General features: G+C 40.9%; 1 protein-coding gene across 2 annotated transcripts in view; it reads right to left on the bottom strand.

Moving 5' to 3' along the window:
• PLTP (phospholipid transfer protein) overlaps positions 1-18,255 on the bottom strand; it is a 113,041-nt gene that overhangs the window by 75,916 nt on the left and 18,870 nt on the right. For both annotated transcript variants that reach the window (XM_073606268.1, XM_073606269.1), the window contains exon 2: positions 6,168-6,295. In XM_073606268.1, coding sequence (XP_073462369.1) covers positions 6,168-6,282 — 115 coding nt within the window. In that variant the 5' untranslated portion in view covers positions 6,283-6,295. The remainder of the gene's footprint in view (positions 1-6,167; positions 6,296-18,255) is intronic.

Below are 18,255 nucleotides of genomic sequence, written 5' to 3'. Positions count from 1 at the left end.
AGACAACTAAATTTAGGTCGACATCTAATGGAAATGAATATACCACCAGGGACCTGATCACGTGCAATAATACACACGTCACTTATGTATTAGAATCTTTTTTGACGTGAAAAATAAAAAAGGTTCCTGACGTATGACATTAATTTTAGGCTCCATGATGACACAAACACCATCTTCCCTCGGTCTCCTTCCCACCCCTCTTATTTTATCCCCCTTTTTATCATTTTTATTTTAATATTATTATAAAATTTTATTAATTTTTTTTATTATTTTTTTTCATATTTAGTTAATTTTTTATTTTACAATATTGCATGTACATAGTGACGTGCAATTTATTTTTAGTACTTTGGAGCAATAAATATTAAACATTTCTATGTATATGTATTTTAAATTTTATATTTTATATTTCTATGTATAAGTCGTCAGGTATACTTAATTATACTGTGCGAATAATTAATACTGCCTCTGCCTATGATGATTCTTTACGGGTTTATTTTCCATCTTGATAGAGTAAATCTGTGGCTCAGAGTGACACACACTCGAACGGAGAAGTTTCTTCGTACGGGGTCACCGTATAATCCAAATATACCCCGCACATTCTACAAGAAAATGGCCGCGGACTCAGGCATGTTAAAAAACCTATAGCCTACATAGATCTTGCAGAACCTACAAGAAAATGGCCGCGGACTTCGGCCTGCAAAATAGCATATACCTATCAATTGCTCTATTGGGCTTCGGTCTGCAAAATCTCTCACAAAATGGCCACGGATTTCCCTTTGTTCTATTTCCTGTTTTTACAACACTAGGGATATTCCACTAAAGGTTTATACACATGGCTTCGGTCTGCAATAGCCACATGCAAGATGGCCACGCAAAAACCTAAGGGAAAATGGCCGCCGGAGGTTTCCGGTGTGCAGGCATGCAGCACATCGCACAGTATAAAAGGAGGGGAGGTGACGCAAAGGGGGCACGCTCCAGTTGACGTCCCTATGACGAAACGCGTAGGGCGTGGCCTATTTTGACGCTTTTGCATCATCTCCCAGAGGATCACCAACTTAAATCTGACGCTCTTCTGTTTTGATGACACATGGTTGCCTATTATAAACTGCTTAAATGTGAGTACCATTCTGTCATCTGCGTTCAATAAAGAGTGTTTTATGGTTTTACGCTATGGAATCTCCTCTTTCTTCTCTTATGCCTAAAAGGTCACCGTGACCCAGAAACAGCCTGTGGATTGCTGCACAGTGGCATACACTGTGACTGCGCATTACCCCCGCAGGGGTTAAAGAAGCTGCCTAAAACATCACCGTGACCCAGAAACAGCCTGTGGATTGCCGCACAGTGGCATACACTGTGACTGCGCATTACCCCCGCAGGGGTTAAAGAAGCTGGTGAGTGTCCGCATGATCACAAGACACGAGCACCTGGTCACCAAGATTAATACAAATACCTGCCTTGTTTTACAAAGATGTCAAGTTTTTCACTTAAGTTGCACTGAGCACTAGTCACGATTTAACCTATGTAATTATTCAGCAATGTTATGTTTGTCAAAGACTTTTAAATCAATCACTATATGGGGTTTTTATGCGGATGGAATAGTTTTGGCTAAAGTCATTTTTTGATTTCATCCCCTGTCCCCTTTCCCCCCTCCCCCAATTCAAAGGGGGCCAACCTAGCCGTTAAATTTGCTATATGCGATTTTGTTCATATTTTGTTTATAATTTATATGTGACTTTACATGTGGGATTTGGCTACACACGACTTACAAGGTATTTTTTAAACTAGGACAATGTTACACCTACACACTCCAAAGGGGGTCACTTTGCTGTTTTATGTTTGGTTTTATTTTCGTTGAATTTTTTATTTGCAATTTTGGTCTATACTTTATATGCGACTTTACATATGGGATTTTGCTCCACACGATTTACCAAGTATTTCTATGAATTAGGACTGTGCCACACCCACACACTAACCCTTCACTTACCTTCTGTTTTTTCCACCTTGGTGGAAATCACATCTGTGGAGGCAGCAGTCCTTTATGCGATTTCTTCCATTGTTTCAATTTTTTTCCATTTTCTCCACTTTTTTCTCCACTAGGACAACGTTACAACTACACACTCCAAAGGGGGTCACTTTGCTGTTTTATGTTTGGTTTTATTTTCGTTGAATTTTTTATTTGCAATTTTGGTTTACACTTTATATGCGACTTTACATATGGGATTTGGCTACACACGATTTACCAAGTATTTCTATGAATTAGGACAGCGCCACACCCACACATTAACCCTTCACTTAAAACGAGGTCGCGTGGTGAGCTGTCATCTTCTGTCCCTGCAGAGGGCTAAATCTGTATGCTTCTAAGACCTTGCTATAAAGGAGGTCCAACGCGTCTGGTAAGGATACATCTGTTATCAACCTTTGGATCCACTGGTGGTTGGAAGTCCCTTCACGTCCCCTTATTCCTTTATACACACCAAGGAATGCAACTTATGAACTTTGGATATTGTTTTTTTTGCGACTCATGACGCAATTTTGAACTCTTTCACTTATGACTTTGCACTTGAGTGGAATAACCTTGTTTTTTGCACACAAGTTTTCTATATTTATCTGTATAGAATGGTTAATATTAGTATTTGATTTACATATCGCTATTTGCTGTGTCGCATAGCAACTTTTTATTCACTTACACTTAAAATTAACTCTAATGGGAGGACAGTCTGTTCAGAAAATGTAGGTTCTAGAATGTTAAAATGGTTTTAGACTAGTTCCCGTTTGCACTATTACATTACTGTTTTTGATCTATGGGTCAGGGTGTACACGCATGCCCCCCCTTTTAGTGAGACTACCTCCCTCTAAGGATGAAGGTACCCTCATGTATTGATGTTACTCCTGGAAGGGGTTTCGACCCATAACCACAATAACTACATAGTGTTTATTAAGCAATGCTACATGGGCCCAAGGCCAACTGTTCTACTATTCTTCATTCGTTTTCTTTTATTTCTTCCTCCCCCCCCCCCATCCTGGTTCCTGACTCCAAGCTCTGGCCTCACGGTCTGGTCATGGTCGACACTGTCTCACTGTCTCAAGGGATATCATAGTATCCCAAAACACGATAATGCAGCTTACATACATCATGTTATACCGAAACCGGGTAAGGATCATGGAGAATGCTCCAACTATCGTCCAATTTCCCTAATAAACGTTGATTTAAAAATAATGACAAAAGTACTTGCCCTTAGATTAAATTCCATTCTTCCACAATACATTCACCTAGACCAGGCGGGCTTTGTCCCCGGTCGCCAGACATCAGATCAGACCCGCAGAATCATAGATATAATTTCAGCCATTCATTCTGACTGAGATCATAAAGGACCCAGACAGGGGATGCTGCTCTTGTTGGATATCCACAAGGGGTTTGATTCCCTGTCCTAGGATTATCTGTTTTATGTCCTGTCCCAATACAGATTCGGAAAACGCTTTTTGGCTCTCCTTCAAACGCTGTACGATATGCCAACTGCATCTTTGATGCTTAGGGGATACTCCTCCCGGTCCTTAAATATTTGTAGGGGAACTCAACAGGGAGGTCCTTTATCCCCACTGCTATTCGTTCTAGCAATAGAACCGCTTGCGAAAAAGATCTGTAACCTGAAGGTTTTATCGTCGCCTATCACCTCCCACCCCAACCTATATGCAATACTACAACCTTTTTCAGCAATTTCGGGTCTTAAAATTAGTCATGACAAATCAAAGGTATTGAACATCTCCCTGCTGAACTCCACTCAGAAAGTCCTCGAACAGACCCACCAATTTCACTGGGAACTGGAAGCTCTACCTCAACTAGGGATAAACTTGACCCCTTCCTTCCATACCCTATACTCCCATAACTACCCTGCTTTATATAGATGTTTAACAGCAGACCAGTTCTGATGGCTAATCCATCCTCTATCGTGGTTTGGCAGATTGCACTCTTTGAAAATGAACATTCTTCCAAGAATTGTACTTGTTTCGTACTTTGCCAGTGATGCTTAATAGCTCTGACCTGTTGACATTTCAAAAAACTTTTTCAGTATATATGGGGTGACAAGAGGCCCAGGGTGAACAGGCGCACTTTGTTCACACCAAAACAGAATGGAGGTCTTGAACTTCCTAATCTGCAAAAATATTATTACGCGGCCCAACTAGCCCAACTCACCAAACTTCATTCCCAACAACCCCAGTCACCGTGGAGGTCCATAGAATCTACTTCCTGTTACCCCAAACCAATTTCACATATCATGTGGTTGCCAATGAAGGAAAGGCCAAGGATTTTATGTCCCTCCCTCTCCTTATCCCTAGACATATGGGATAGATTGCGAGGACCCACAGATTTAAACCACCCCACAACCCATTAGCCCCCCTTTTGCAAAATAAGGAGTTCATCCCGGGCCTCACCCCCTCTGCTTTTACATGGTGGTCCAACAAGGGCTTATTGCAGATTGCAGACCTCTGCAACCATAAAGGTATGCTATCCAAAAGATTGCTGATAGATAAATAGCAATTGCCGGATTCAGAACTCTTTAGAAATACTCAAATATGCCATCATATGCAAACCCTATCATGCAAAGGAGACCTTACCATTATGTCACCTATGGAAAATATGTGTTGCCAATATGATAAACTTCGTGGTCACATATTGGCAATTTACACTATTTTAACATATGTGTCAGAAAAACTGACTTATATGACCCAATGGGAACAAGATATCCAGGAGACCCTGGAGCTAGAGGAATGGCACTTGATAGCATTGGCAGCTTCTAGGTCACTGACCTGAAGGGCCTGGTATGGATTTTGGGGGTGACATCCACGCCATTTTTTTTGTATTTTTATCTATTTTGCCAGAATCCGACAAAACATTACAGACGCAAGCAGTTTTAGTTTACATTTTTCCTTTACATGGGAAAGATGCGCTACTTTACAGGCATACTAAGGACACCCCCAGGCATGATATTTAAAGGAATATTTAATTTTTATTGCTTCACTTTAAGCATTATTAAAATCACCGCTCCCGAAAAAACGCCAGTTTTTAAAACTTTTTTTTGCATTGATACATGTCCCCTGGGGCAGGACCTAGGCCCCCAAACACTTTTTATGGCAATAACTTGCATATAAGCCTTTAAAATGAGAACTTTTAATTTTTCACATTCATGTCCCATAGACTTTAGCGGTGTTCGCACGTTCGAACGCATTTTTTGCCTGTTCGCATGTGCTGCTGCGAACCGAACCGGGGGGTGTTCGGCTCATCCCTAATCATCACCATATATAGCCTAATAATACATATCATTATAGAACAAAATTGTGTTTTAAATTATACTACCTGATAGGAAAAATCCACACTTAGATCTCACCTTTATTGTTCTTATGTTGTATTGCTATGTTCATTTTATATGTACCATTCACCTCATATTAAGAACATACTTGATATATTGGATGTACCTATGTTTCTGTTATACATTTGTAGTAAACTATGACCTTCTACAATAATAAAAATCGTTTGTAAACAGAAAGTTGCCATGCAAGTTCACTGCGGTTACCTAAAGACGTAGAAAGCCAAACTGGGGTGATTGTTTCCTGTGACACAATATGGCGTACACTGCAGAGGAATGGCATGCATGGGTGTTGTCCACCAAGGAAGCCTCTCCGAAAAGCCCATGCACAAAAAAGCCCACCAAGAATTTGCCAGGGCCCATGCAGAAAAAGAAGAAGACTACTGGGACGTTGTACTCCAGAGTGAAGAAACCAAGATACATATATATAGATATATATATATATAAAAGCCTCCTTTGTGAGTATGGAATTGGTACTTGTGTTTATGTTTAATGAAATCTTTCGGTAATGCACTAGGCATTGGTTTGAGCCCTCCTGTTTGTTCTTTTTGTGGTTTCCTGGAGTTGGGCTTTAATGATGATGCCTTGCAGACAGCAATAGGGAGTATAGCCCAACAGGAACAGAGAAGGTTAGCTAAGCTGAGGATCATGTGGGTTTCAAATAATTATTTATGATCATTTGTTTATTTTTGTCTTGCGGCTGAACTCAATGGGCATATGTCTTTTTTTTTAACTAACTGTAAATATGTACGAAGAAGCATACATAGTGACGAGAATATTACAACTTTAGCAAACTCTACTCACCAAACTGCAGCCCCTTGGATGTGATCCTTATTCTGCAGCCAGGGTTCTGGGAAGAGGACTTTGATGCCACAAATGGCATGACAAGTAAAAGAAGGTACACCGACACTGAAGTCATTCTTCTTTATGATCTAGAAAGATACAATTACACGGTAAAAGAAACATTAAATAACCTAAATCACATAAAAACATTTTTTTAGGTTTGGATTAGGGGTTGGCTGAAACTCGTCAAGTATTTTCTTTATTTGGCCATCTGTGCACAGTTTGGGAGATTTCTCTATTACTTGCTGCCCAATAGGCACATCAGGAAGTCAGAGGAACAAGAATAAAGCGTATATATTTGATAAATACATCCCTAAAGATTAACAAAAAAATATGGATATACGGGACTTTTAAGGTGCTTATCCTTTTACCCTCAGAGAAAAAACATAATATACCAATATTATAAAAACATATCTTTATTATGAATTGGCAAAAGCTCAACCAGCGAAACACGTTGGGACATTGCATCTGCCATTGTCATCTTTATTACCTTTATACAGTATACTTTATCTACTGCTGGTTGCATTGTGACAATTAGGATTGAATCTAACTAGGAAGGTGTATAAAGTAGCTGTCGCTATGTATACTTCTAAATGCATCTAATATATTTTTATGAGGACTTACAAGTCCATTTTTCTTAACATTTTGCTAATAGATATTAAAGATCTGTTTTGATAATTATGGTATACAGTATTGTGTTCTTTCTCTGAGAGTAAAAAGATTAGCACCTTAAAAGTCCCATATACCCATATTGTTTGATAATTTTTGGAAGCCAGAGGAAATCTCTCCAAAGTTAAGGAAATCCCTTCTTAGATATTGGCACCTGCAGAGGTATTTCCATGGGGACATTTCTCCTCTGTTTTTGCTCCTGTGACAACTCCAAATGTTGGACACAGCAGTAATACCTTGACAGAGGGTCTAATCCTTCCCTAGGCTATCCAAAATTAAAAAGGCTTTGCATGAGATGCACTACCCTTTCATGACTAAGCCTATTTTTGAAATTTGGTGTTTACAAGTTAAAATCCGTATTTTTTGCTAGAAAATTACTTAGAACCCCCAAACATTATATATATTTTTTTAGCAGAGAATCTAGAGAATAAAATGACGATTGTTGCAATATTTTTTATCACACGGTATTTGTGCAGCGGTGTTTTAAACGCAAATTTTTGGAAAAGTGACACTTTCATGAATTTTAAAAAATCCAAACAGTAAAGTTACCCCAATTTTTTTGTATAATGTGAAAGATGATGTTACGCCGAGTAAATAGATACCAAACATGTCACCCTTTATAATTGCACGCACTCGTGGAATGGCGACGAACTACGGTACCTTTGAATTTCCATAGGCGACGCTTTAAAAAATGTTTACGGTTACCAGGTTTGAGCTACAGAGGAGGTCTAGGGCTAGAATTATTGCTCTCGCTCTGGCGATCGCGGCGATACCTCACATGTGTGGTTTGAACACCGTTTACATATGCGGGCGCGACTTCCGTATGCGTTTTCTTCGCTGCGCGAGCTCGCGGGGACAGGGGCACTTTAAAAAATTTTTTTTTTTTTTTTTATTTATTTTATTTATTTTTGTACTTTATAAATTGTGTTTAAAATTTTTTTTTTTTTTTTTTACTTTTATTGCTGTCACAAGCAATGTAAACATCCCTTGTGACAGTAATATGTGGTGACAGGTACTCTTTATGGAGGGATCGGGGGTCTAAAAGACCCCCGATCCCTCCTCTGCACTTCAAAGTATTCAGATCGCCGAAAACGGCGATTCTGAATACTGTGTACTTTTTTAAATTCGGCGCCATTGGCAGCCGAGTAAACGGGAAGTGACGTCATGACGTCGCTTCCGCATTTACAAGAAGAAGGCTGGAACGAAGCCGCTCGCAGCTTCGTTCCAGTCCGCCCCCAGCCGCCGAAGGCAGCGGAACGGACACCGGGCCTCCCGATCGCACGGGAGGCCCGGTAACAGCGGCGGGAGGCGGCGGGTGGGGGGGATGTCCCCTCCCGCTCCTCCGGTATAACAGCCGAGCGGCTTTTAGCCGCATCGGTTGTTATACTCGGGTAGCCGATCGCCCGCTGAAAACAACGGTACCGGGATGATGCCTGCAGCTGCGGGCATCATCCCGGTATAACCCCGGAAAGCCGAGGCCGCATATATGCGTTCGGTCGGCGGGAAGGGGTTAAGCAAACCAATGTCCTAACAACTAACTAAAGTTGTAATGAGCAAACACTGAATTTTAATGGTCCTGGAGACCACCTTGTAACATAAATATATTGCAGCAAGATTCAGTATACTGGATAAATCCTTATCTTTGCTTAGTAAGCAAGAGCATCAATTTAAAGCCTTTTATATCTATTTACTGAGACCCTATTGCACAATATCCAGAAAGACTCAGAACTACAATGCTTTTAACACCAGCTCATTAGGCACAGTAAATGCCTATGTCACTGTGATGTATAGGTTCTGATTCTTACACTTAACTTGGTTCTTTACTGTGCTTTAGACAAGTAACTACACAGGCACCAGTTTTAGAAAAGTTAAAAAATGAACAGCATTCCTTTACCACTGAAAATATAAAAATGAGTAATGGCGCTAATATTAATACAAACAATAGGGTAATGCTGCACCAAAAAATTAGTAAAAACTAATAAAGCATAAATGGTGAAAAAAATTGGGTGCAAAACCATATATAAATTACAACACCGAAACCAGCGTGGGTATGAAATTAATAACACATAGATCATAAAATAGATCATAAAATAGTGCCAAACATTATATAATAAAGAAAAAAATATTTTTATGATGGTGTAATTCTTCTGTGTACACTGTAACTCCAACACTGTGCCTTCCTAAAAGTGCAATGTGCTTATTCATTGTAAACAGTGCTTCACCCGAAGTGACACATAAATCTGCTCACCAGATATCTCTGGCCACAAAGTGACCACCAGGTATGTAATACAGGGAAAACTTCCTTGGTTGAACAGGGTCCTCCAAGCCAAATCTCACTCCAAATGACCATTCATACTCTATTTGAATGGCCATTTTCCTGATGACGTGCGCATAAGCATGAAATGCATAGAAAACGAGGCTTGAGTCACATGACACAGGAGCTCTCACATCCACTTCCAGCTGAGACGCACGCCACGCTTCCTGTTTCACGATCAGAGTGACGGACCGGCCCCTGCCTCATCCTTCAGCTGAGCTGCCATCCATTGTAATGTAATGGCATGTAAGTGCTTTTAAATAAAAAGACAATATTACACTATATTGCCCTCTTTTTGGCTCGTATATGGGGGAGCCAATCTTTACAGATATAAGGTTTAGGAGCTTTGGATTGGCACTGTAAAGTGTAACATCTTGAGGAATGCCATCTAGTGATTGAAGTTTGATCGATGTGTGAATGGTCGTTTGGAGTGAGATTTGGCTTGGAGGACCCTGTTCAACCGAGGAAGTTTTCCCTATATTACACGCCTGGTGGTCACTTTGTGGCCAGAGATATTTGGTGAGCAGATTTATGTGTCACTTCGGGTGAAGCACTGTTAACAAGGAATAAGCACATTGCACTTTAGGAAGGCACGGTGTTGGAGTTACAGTGTACACAGAAGAATTACACCATCATAAAAAAATGTTTTCTTTATTATATAACGTTTGGCACTATTCTATGATCTATTTTATGATCTATGTGTTGTTATTAATTTCATACCCATGCTGGTTTGGGTGTTGTAATTCATATATGGTTTTGCACCCAATTTTCTTCACCATTCCTTTACCACTAACCATGTGCATAATGGGATTTTTTCCAACTCTATAGTTTTCTCTGTATTGCATTCTCTAGTATGATGAGAACAGTTGTGTGATGGCAAATGCACTAAAAAATATAATGTAGCCAGGTGCTTAATGGAGAGTGAGAAAAACATTTTATGCAGCTGCTGTTTGTAGCTGCTGCCCTGTGGTGCTGAACTGGTTAACAGTTGTTTCATCAAGAGAAGGGAGCTGCTGAGCGGGAGGCATTCAAAAGGCTGAATCAAGCAGCAATGCACTGTGGGAACTGTTGTCCGGAGGAGAGACTGTTGTGGTGACCAAAAGATTTTGAACTATGTTCCCCAGAGAGGACATTGGCAGGAGGAGGGGAAAGAGCTGCATTTTCCCGAGCTGTATAGGACATAACTTCCTCCTGATGTGAGGGAAACAAGAGTGCACACTGATGCATATCTGCGGCCTTAATGGGATTTGGAATGCTGAGTTTGGGGGTGCCGACAGACATCATTACCTGGGTGCAGAGCACAGCGTGGACTAATGGCTGTGTGTGACCAGATGGAGAGCTGCAGTATCACTGGGAATGGTGAGTTGCTGCTGTGGGTCTTACTCTCTGCTGCTACGGAGAGGGCCTGAAACCTTTAGGAACTGAACATACAGCCAACTATTAGCTTTATTGCTGCCTGCAGGCTTGACTGGGACTATTCTCATGTGCACCAACAGTACAACTGGGCCCCATCACTTGCTGGCTGAAGAGTTAGGACTAAAGACTGCCCCATTACCACTGTTACACAGAGACCTTTACCTATTGCTTATGCTAAAAGGTACTGCTCAGATGACATTGTACAATATCCTAGCCATTCACTCCAAACCAGTTACAGTTTTCTTATGCACACTGCAATTAATGTTTATATGAACTGCTTATTGCTGGCTTTGCTGATTTATGAGTTGATTCCAGTCTAGTGGTACAGAACTCTAACCTTGGCACAGTTATTATACTATCTAGCGGACAGTGTCTGAACCTACCTTCTGTATACTCATTTATGCTCAAACCACCATTTATTCTATTCCATACCAATACATTGAGTTAATTTACCACCAAATGGTCTTGTGTCTATTTCCTTGTGCTAATTCACAGTTGAAAGGTATATATACTTGTGTTCTTAGTGCTTGTAGTAACTTTCATTCAACCAGGTGTGTCAGAGGGGCTGAGGTTGTTCTTGGAGTTGAGGCGCAGAACAGAGAACCCAAATCACCAAGTGGCTCCTCACACCCATATTTTGCTTCCACCCTTGATTGCCCCTTGGTGTTATGCTGTCCAGACCAATGATTATTCAAGCTATCTTGAGTTACTCCTTATTGTCATACATGATTGTTATAAATATTTGTTTTTACTCTTAATTTTCTACTTTTATATAAAATTCTTATGTTGAAGCTCCTGAAGAAGCGCGTCATCGCGAAACATGTAGAGCTTTGAGCTTCTCTACCCCACACATGAACCTACATTAGGCCCAGCCAAAACATTGATGACTGCAATTCAACAAATATATGTAAAGCTTAGTCTGACCTATGGGCACTAATGGTGATGTTTATGGGGGAGTTTACTAGCATCCGGTGCCAGTATTTTAATTTGTTGTAATTTGTTGCCATTTTAACGTTTTGTTGTATTAATAAACTATCTATTTTTAGAACATTTTGTGTGGTGTGGTGCCTAAAAAGTCCATTAGAGTTTATTTTTCCATTATAGTCTTAAAGCGATTGTAAAGGAAAACATTCTTTTAAATAAAGATAACAAACATCTCTATCCTTGGGACTTGGCTGATCACAGATCAGAGTATCACAGCCCTTTACCACGTGATCAGCTGTCAGCCAATGATAGTTGATCACATGATGTAAACAGAAGCCGGTTATCGGCTTTTTTTTGTCCTCATGCTGACAGCATGAAGAGAAAATAACAAAGCCAATTACCGGCTTCTGTAAAAGGGACATCAGTCCCACACAGTGCCCACCAGTGCTGCTAACCAGTGCCCACCAGTGCCACCTACCAGTGCCCATCAGTACTGCTAATCAGTGCCACCAATCAGTGCCCATCAGTGCCTCATCATCAGTGCCACCTATCAGTGCTGCATATCAGTGCCACCTATCAGTGCCTATCAGTGGCCATCAGATTCACCTATCAGTGCCCATCAGTGCTGCCTATCAGTGTCACCTCTCTGTGTCCTTTAGTGCCGTCTTTCAGTGCCCTTCAGTGCCACCCATCAGTGCCACCTATCAGTGCAGCTTCATCAGTGCCTCCTGATCAGCCCCCACCAGTGCTACCTCATCAGTGCCCAACAGTGCCACCTACCAGTGCCCATCAGTGCTGCCTTATCAGTGCCCATAATTGCAGCCTCATCAGCGCACATCAATGTAGGAGATTTTTGTTTGTTAAAGTGGAGTTCCACCCACTTTTACAACTCTTCAGCATCCCGCACTAAACTGTGCACTGTAAACGAATTGGATATTTAAAAAAAAAAATTCTCAGCACCTACTGTATATCTGCTGTATTCATTTTTCACTTCCTCCTCCCTGGCCGTGGCCCATAGCATCATTTCCTGTTTGCAATGCCTTCTGGGAAGGGGCGGCAACTTCCTCTGACACTGCCGTTGCTATAGAAACCTGACCTGAATCCTATTACACTGCTTGTGCTGCACTGAGCATGTGTGAGATCTGCAAGGATGAGATCCAGGAAGAAATACAGTCTGGCTTCAGATGCCCACACTTAAGATGGCCACGGCCTGCTGTAAGTTTATAAAATAACAAACTACTGCTATAAACTAACAAAACAGACCTTAGTTTACAGACTAACTTTACTAGAATACATTAAGCTTGTGTATTATAGGGGTATTTTTATTTAAAAAGTATAATTTCGGCTGGAACACCACTTTAAATACCTCCAAAAGACAACTCTATTTGTGTGAAAAAAATTATAAAACGCAATTGTCATTGAAAGTGTGACAGCGCTGAAAGCTGAAAATTGGCCTGGGCGGGAAGGGGGTGAAAGTGCCCAGTAAGCAAGTGGTTAATACAAGCTACCATTTTAAAAATATTTAACATTTGTTTTGAAAATATATGAACATGTTAAATCCTATATGAGATTTTAGTGATTGGGATTACACTTTGCGACTAAAGTTTAAGAATTTCATAACATGCAGGCTCTTTTCCAGTCATTGCACCATTATAACCTGTGATGTCATGTCCAAGTACCAGACACAAGCCCTTATTGTTGCTGCATTCATGTTTGCCATTGATGTTAATTCAGCAAATGTGGTCAAGTCATAAACAAGTGTCATTAACAGATGTTCTGATATTGTGATCTGAAGTAACCCCTCCCTTGAAAAACAAACCTGAAAGTTGCACAATATGCACATCTAAAAGTGAATCATACATCACGCATTGTCTTTTATAACTGTCTGCAGATGGCTATGCGCAGAGTTTACTGTCATGCTATTCCTTTGCAGCGCTCTTAGTCATATAATAGTGAAATGAGGTTTCTAGGATACACATCGCAAAAATACATCTGCCAACCCTGTCTGCTCCCATCCCTGTTATTATAACCGTACAAAATAAATGTGGGCAATGACTGTCCACAACTGGGCGAGATTTGACCAACTCATTAGCTGTTGGCTACACCCAGGGTACATACAGACTTATTATAGACTTTAGTTCTTTTATATAGGATAAGAATAGAAATTGAGCCTGGAGAACCACACACAATAATTACACAAAGAGAAGTTTTTCAGCCAAGACATGTATGCCTCCATTATCGCAGTAATGATTATATATGTTCGAAAATACGTTTACCCACAACAAGAAACTTGAATTTAGCTATGAAGCAAAGACAGAGATTCCTTCTATGCCTTATTTTCAGGGGCATTCTCAAGCTTTTTCTGCAAGTAAAACACATGAATTGTACTGCATATAAAGTAATTCAAAGTACAAATTCTTTTTTTATTTAGCCTCTTCACACCCGCGCCGCTTGGCCCTTTAGGAGGTTTAGATTGCTGGGAGGTTGGGCAGGGCTTAAGATCACATGACCGCCGTGATTGGCTGTCACGGCGGTCACATGATCCAAAAACCCCGGATCATAAGCAGCGATCGGGAGATTTCAGTTAGGCACCAGTAACTGTGCCAGGAGAGGGCAGGGCGCATGTTCTCGGCACAGCTATATTGACCACATTTCACGCAAATATGTAGCCTCTCAGCGCCAAGGACCAGGCGCCACAAGGCTGCATATTTGCATGCAGCCGGTGACAAGGAGTTATTGTAGTTAGCTCACAGCTCCCACAGTTTAGTTTAGTTTTTTTTTTTTAGTTGAATTTTGTTTAAAAAAAAAAGAAAAATGGAAATGAAAAATTAAAGCCAAAACTACTATGCAGGAATGTGAACAAGATTTAGAGAGGTTTCCCTCTGCAGATATTGAACATTAAACAATGATGGAGGCATGAAAGACAATCGATCCAAACATTATTGAATTGTTAGATAATCAGATCACAGAGCCCTTCTTAGAAATGCGATGGACTTTGTTTCTGAAAAAGGCCCTTCTGGAGCCCTAGAGCTAGGGAAAACAGTACAGTCTTCCGTTGGACCAAAAAAAAGGTTAGTATAATGCAGTGGTGGTTCGAAATGCAGGGAGCACGGGCAACGCCCCCCCCCTATCCATGCGTCCGGCCCCCTAAGCTACATGCAGGGCGCTGGGCGCATGGAATCTAATTGGGGGGGGGAGTTTGAAGCACATGATTAGAGCCAGAGGTTTTAATAGGCTTCAAAAAAGGGTGGGCTTGGGGCGCAGAGTACCGAGGTGGAGATGCCGAGGAGGAGAAGCAAGGGGAAGCCACTGCCCATTGTATACAATGGGTGTGCGGATGACCCGACCAGCCAAGCGGACGGGGGGAGGGGGGTGGGTGAAATATACCACCAGCTGCCACTGGTTTAGTGTGTTTTTAAAGGGAAACAATATGGGTCCATTCACACCTATGTATGTAAAATAAAGCAAAATAAAAGTTTATTGTCGCAAAGGACACATTGATTTGTCAATTTGTTTAGTGGATCAGGACTTTAGGAATGAGAAGATACGAAATCTCAGTGTGGTTTTATAAATATCCTCAAATGAATGAGCTGAAAATTGCACCACTCTGAGTCGCTCAGGAATCACACAGGAACATGGACAGCTTTCCAATGCGTTTCAGGTGTAAACCGGCCATTCATTTCTCAGAATGTAGTGGTGGGGCAACGTGTTTGCTCTGCTTGGAAAGCTTCCCTTTTATTTTTTAACAATGATCATCTATATCTACAAACCTGAATTTGCAAAAAAAAAAAAAAAAAAAAAAAAAAGCTAAAGATAAAAGTCCATGACCTCTGCTGGTTTGATCAAGGTTGCCAGCTAAGGTAAAACTACAGAGGACACAGCAGGGGAATTTGCTTTTGGGCCCATGACATCAGGGCAAAATATATTAACTTTTATCTTTTATTCACGTTAATTTTACCTTTCGCATTAATTTAACCTTAAAAAAATAAGCTGTTGAAGATTATATTTATAATAGATGAAACTCCTGTTTGCCATTTGTATTTGGAGCCAATGACGTTTAAGGTATGCCTCCATTTATCAGAAATGAATGCTTGATTCTTTGCCCATCAAGCTTTGCCCTCTTGTCAGGAGCCTTATAATGGGGCTATCCTTATTTCTTTCTTTGGCCATCAAGAAAGGTAAGAAAGTAGAGAATAATGAGACAAACAAGGGCCAGCAGCTCTGAAAACTTCAGAACTTTCAAAGTGAGGAATTTTTATTTGCTATACTCGCCAATTGAAAGAGTTTTTGATTTTCGCCTACAAATGGAAACCTCTTTAATTCTTCAGTTTCCTTTCATTGTTTAATTTTGCTTTATCAGTTAAAGGAAACTGTGCTGCTCATACAGTGTTCTTGGAATTCACTTTCATAGTCCAATAATATACAAAAACAAAAAGACTTTTGGTAGGAAGGGATAGACTATGCTTTTTTTCCTGCACCAGGGACAGGTGTTGCAGAACAGTTAGTAAAGACAAAAATCCTTCTCATGTACCCATTTTTTTTTTAATAGATCTTTATTGAAGTTATAGTAGTGTAATAACAAAAAAACAGTTGCATCAAAAGAGAAAGTATGAGATTTGGCATAAGAAACACCAATGCGTAACAAGATACATACAAAATTGGGTAGATTTATCTGCCATAACATAGCAGATAAGAGTAAGCCTGTGGATCCATAATACAATTTTATAAGTACGTGAGGTACCATAGAAAGAAGAAAATAATGCCCTGTACACACGACCGGTTTTGCCATCGGAATAAACTCTGAAGGTTTTTACGATGGAGTTCCGACGGAATTCCGCTCAAGCTGTCTTGCATACACACGGTCACACCAAATTCCGACCATCCAGAACGCGGTGATGTACAACGGGACTAGAAAAAGGAAGTTCAATAGCCAGTAGCCAATAGCTTCCATATCCTACTTGCTTCAGAGCATGCGTCGTTTTTGGTGCGTCGGAACAGCATATAGACAAGCGGTTTTTCCAATAGTAATTTGTTCCCTCGGAAAAATATAGAACATATTTTCTATCTAAGTCTGTCTGAATTTTTGACAGAAAAAGTTCGATGGGGCGTACACACAGTTGGAATATACGAAGCTCCCATCGGACTCTTTCTGTCGGAAATTCCGCTCGTGTGTACGCGGCATAAGAAGTATCAATGGAATTAATCACGCCAGAAAATGCTTTATATTTTACAATAAGAATGGGTGAGCCATGCACCCCATCTTTGTTGAAGTTTATTTAGGGTCCACGTCAGCATTTTTTTGCCCAACTTGCCAGACAGTGGAACAAGGCTTGTGCCCTGACTTTCCTTTAATGCAGATGAGCAATATAGCTTTGTTACAGCTCCAGTCCGTCATTGATTAGACAGTGGAGGAGCAGCAGGACACCAATGAGATCATCATAGTTTTCAACCCATGAGGCAAGGAAAAAGGCAAAAGCAGGGCGCTGGGGTTTGTACCAAGCAGTAAAACCGCTTTATTAAAACGCAATACACTTACATGTGATAAACTTAGCAAACCGCTTGACTGTGAAAAGGCAGCACATCAAAAGGACACCAATGGCACAGAACAGCAAGCAACAGAGGACAGACAGCAAACTGGGTACCCCCGAGGGTGCAGCAGCATGGGACACCAGGATGCCAAAGGCAGCCTGTGTGATGGAGAAGAATGGCGGTGTCCCTGGCCGCACATGGTGTATGACAGCTGTCAGGGTGCCAGGTTGATGTCCAGAGGGGGCAGGCATAACTTGTTTCAAGGTCTCCATCCTCTTTGTCAAATGTATGGGGGAGATAAGGGACAGGCTGCCTGCAGGATACTAGAGGAAAGGGATGGATACAAGATGAATTACTCTGCAAGGAGAGAGAGCAGCATTGACCAGTCTTTATTACAGGAAGCACCTACACTGGGACAAAGTTTCACTGTATTACAGCACAGATCTGGAGGAAAAACACAAGGCGCACCAAGATTTAAGAATACGCATGTCTCCTATATTTAAATAATGCTTGCTTATCCCATAGTTTAGGTTCAATGAATGTCTAAGAGCAATAATTTGTGCTTTTACAGTAAAACCTTGGATTGCGAGCATAATTTGTTCTGGAAACATGCTTGTAATCCAAAGCACTGGTGTATCAAATTTCCCCTTAATAAATAATGGAAACTCAAATGATTAATTCCACAACCATTTATTCATAGGTCCTTCAGTTTATAGTCCATATAAAAAGATTATAGCAATGTGATAGGTTGTGTAACCATAACATGTGCATCCACAAATGGCAGCCTCCACAAGGGGATTAGAAGCAAAATCCAGCAGAAGCTACAGAGTATAAAAGAGAAGAGAGGCGCCTCTAAGTGTAGCATTATGGTTACATTTAATGAAGGTACAACATTTAGCAACTCACATGGTTGATGATTAAAAGACGCACATCTAATTATGCAGGCATCCGGGGTAAAGCTGTCCACAAAGACCATTCCCTGCACCACCAGCTCTCACCGCTGTCAGTCTGCAATCATGACCGGGAAGACTACCTTGCAGTAGAGCGATCTGAAAGCGAGGCTTGAAGTGCTCGTGGAGCTCAGAATGGAAGGGATGCCGTTGATGGCGGTGCAGAGGATGGTCTATGTAGACAGCTTTTCCCCCGGATGCCTGCATAGTGCATACTTAGATGTGCCTCTTTTAATCATCAACCATG

Source organism: Aquarana catesbeiana, linkage group LG12 (assembly GCF_042186555.1).
Source record: "Aquarana catesbeiana isolate 2022-GZ linkage group LG12, ASM4218655v1, whole genome shotgun sequence".
NCBI lineage: Eukaryota > Metazoa > Chordata > Amphibia > Anura > Ranidae > Aquarana > Aquarana catesbeiana.
The sequence above is the reverse complement of the archived record's forward strand: the minus strand, read 5'-3'. Positions and strand labels throughout refer to the sequence as shown.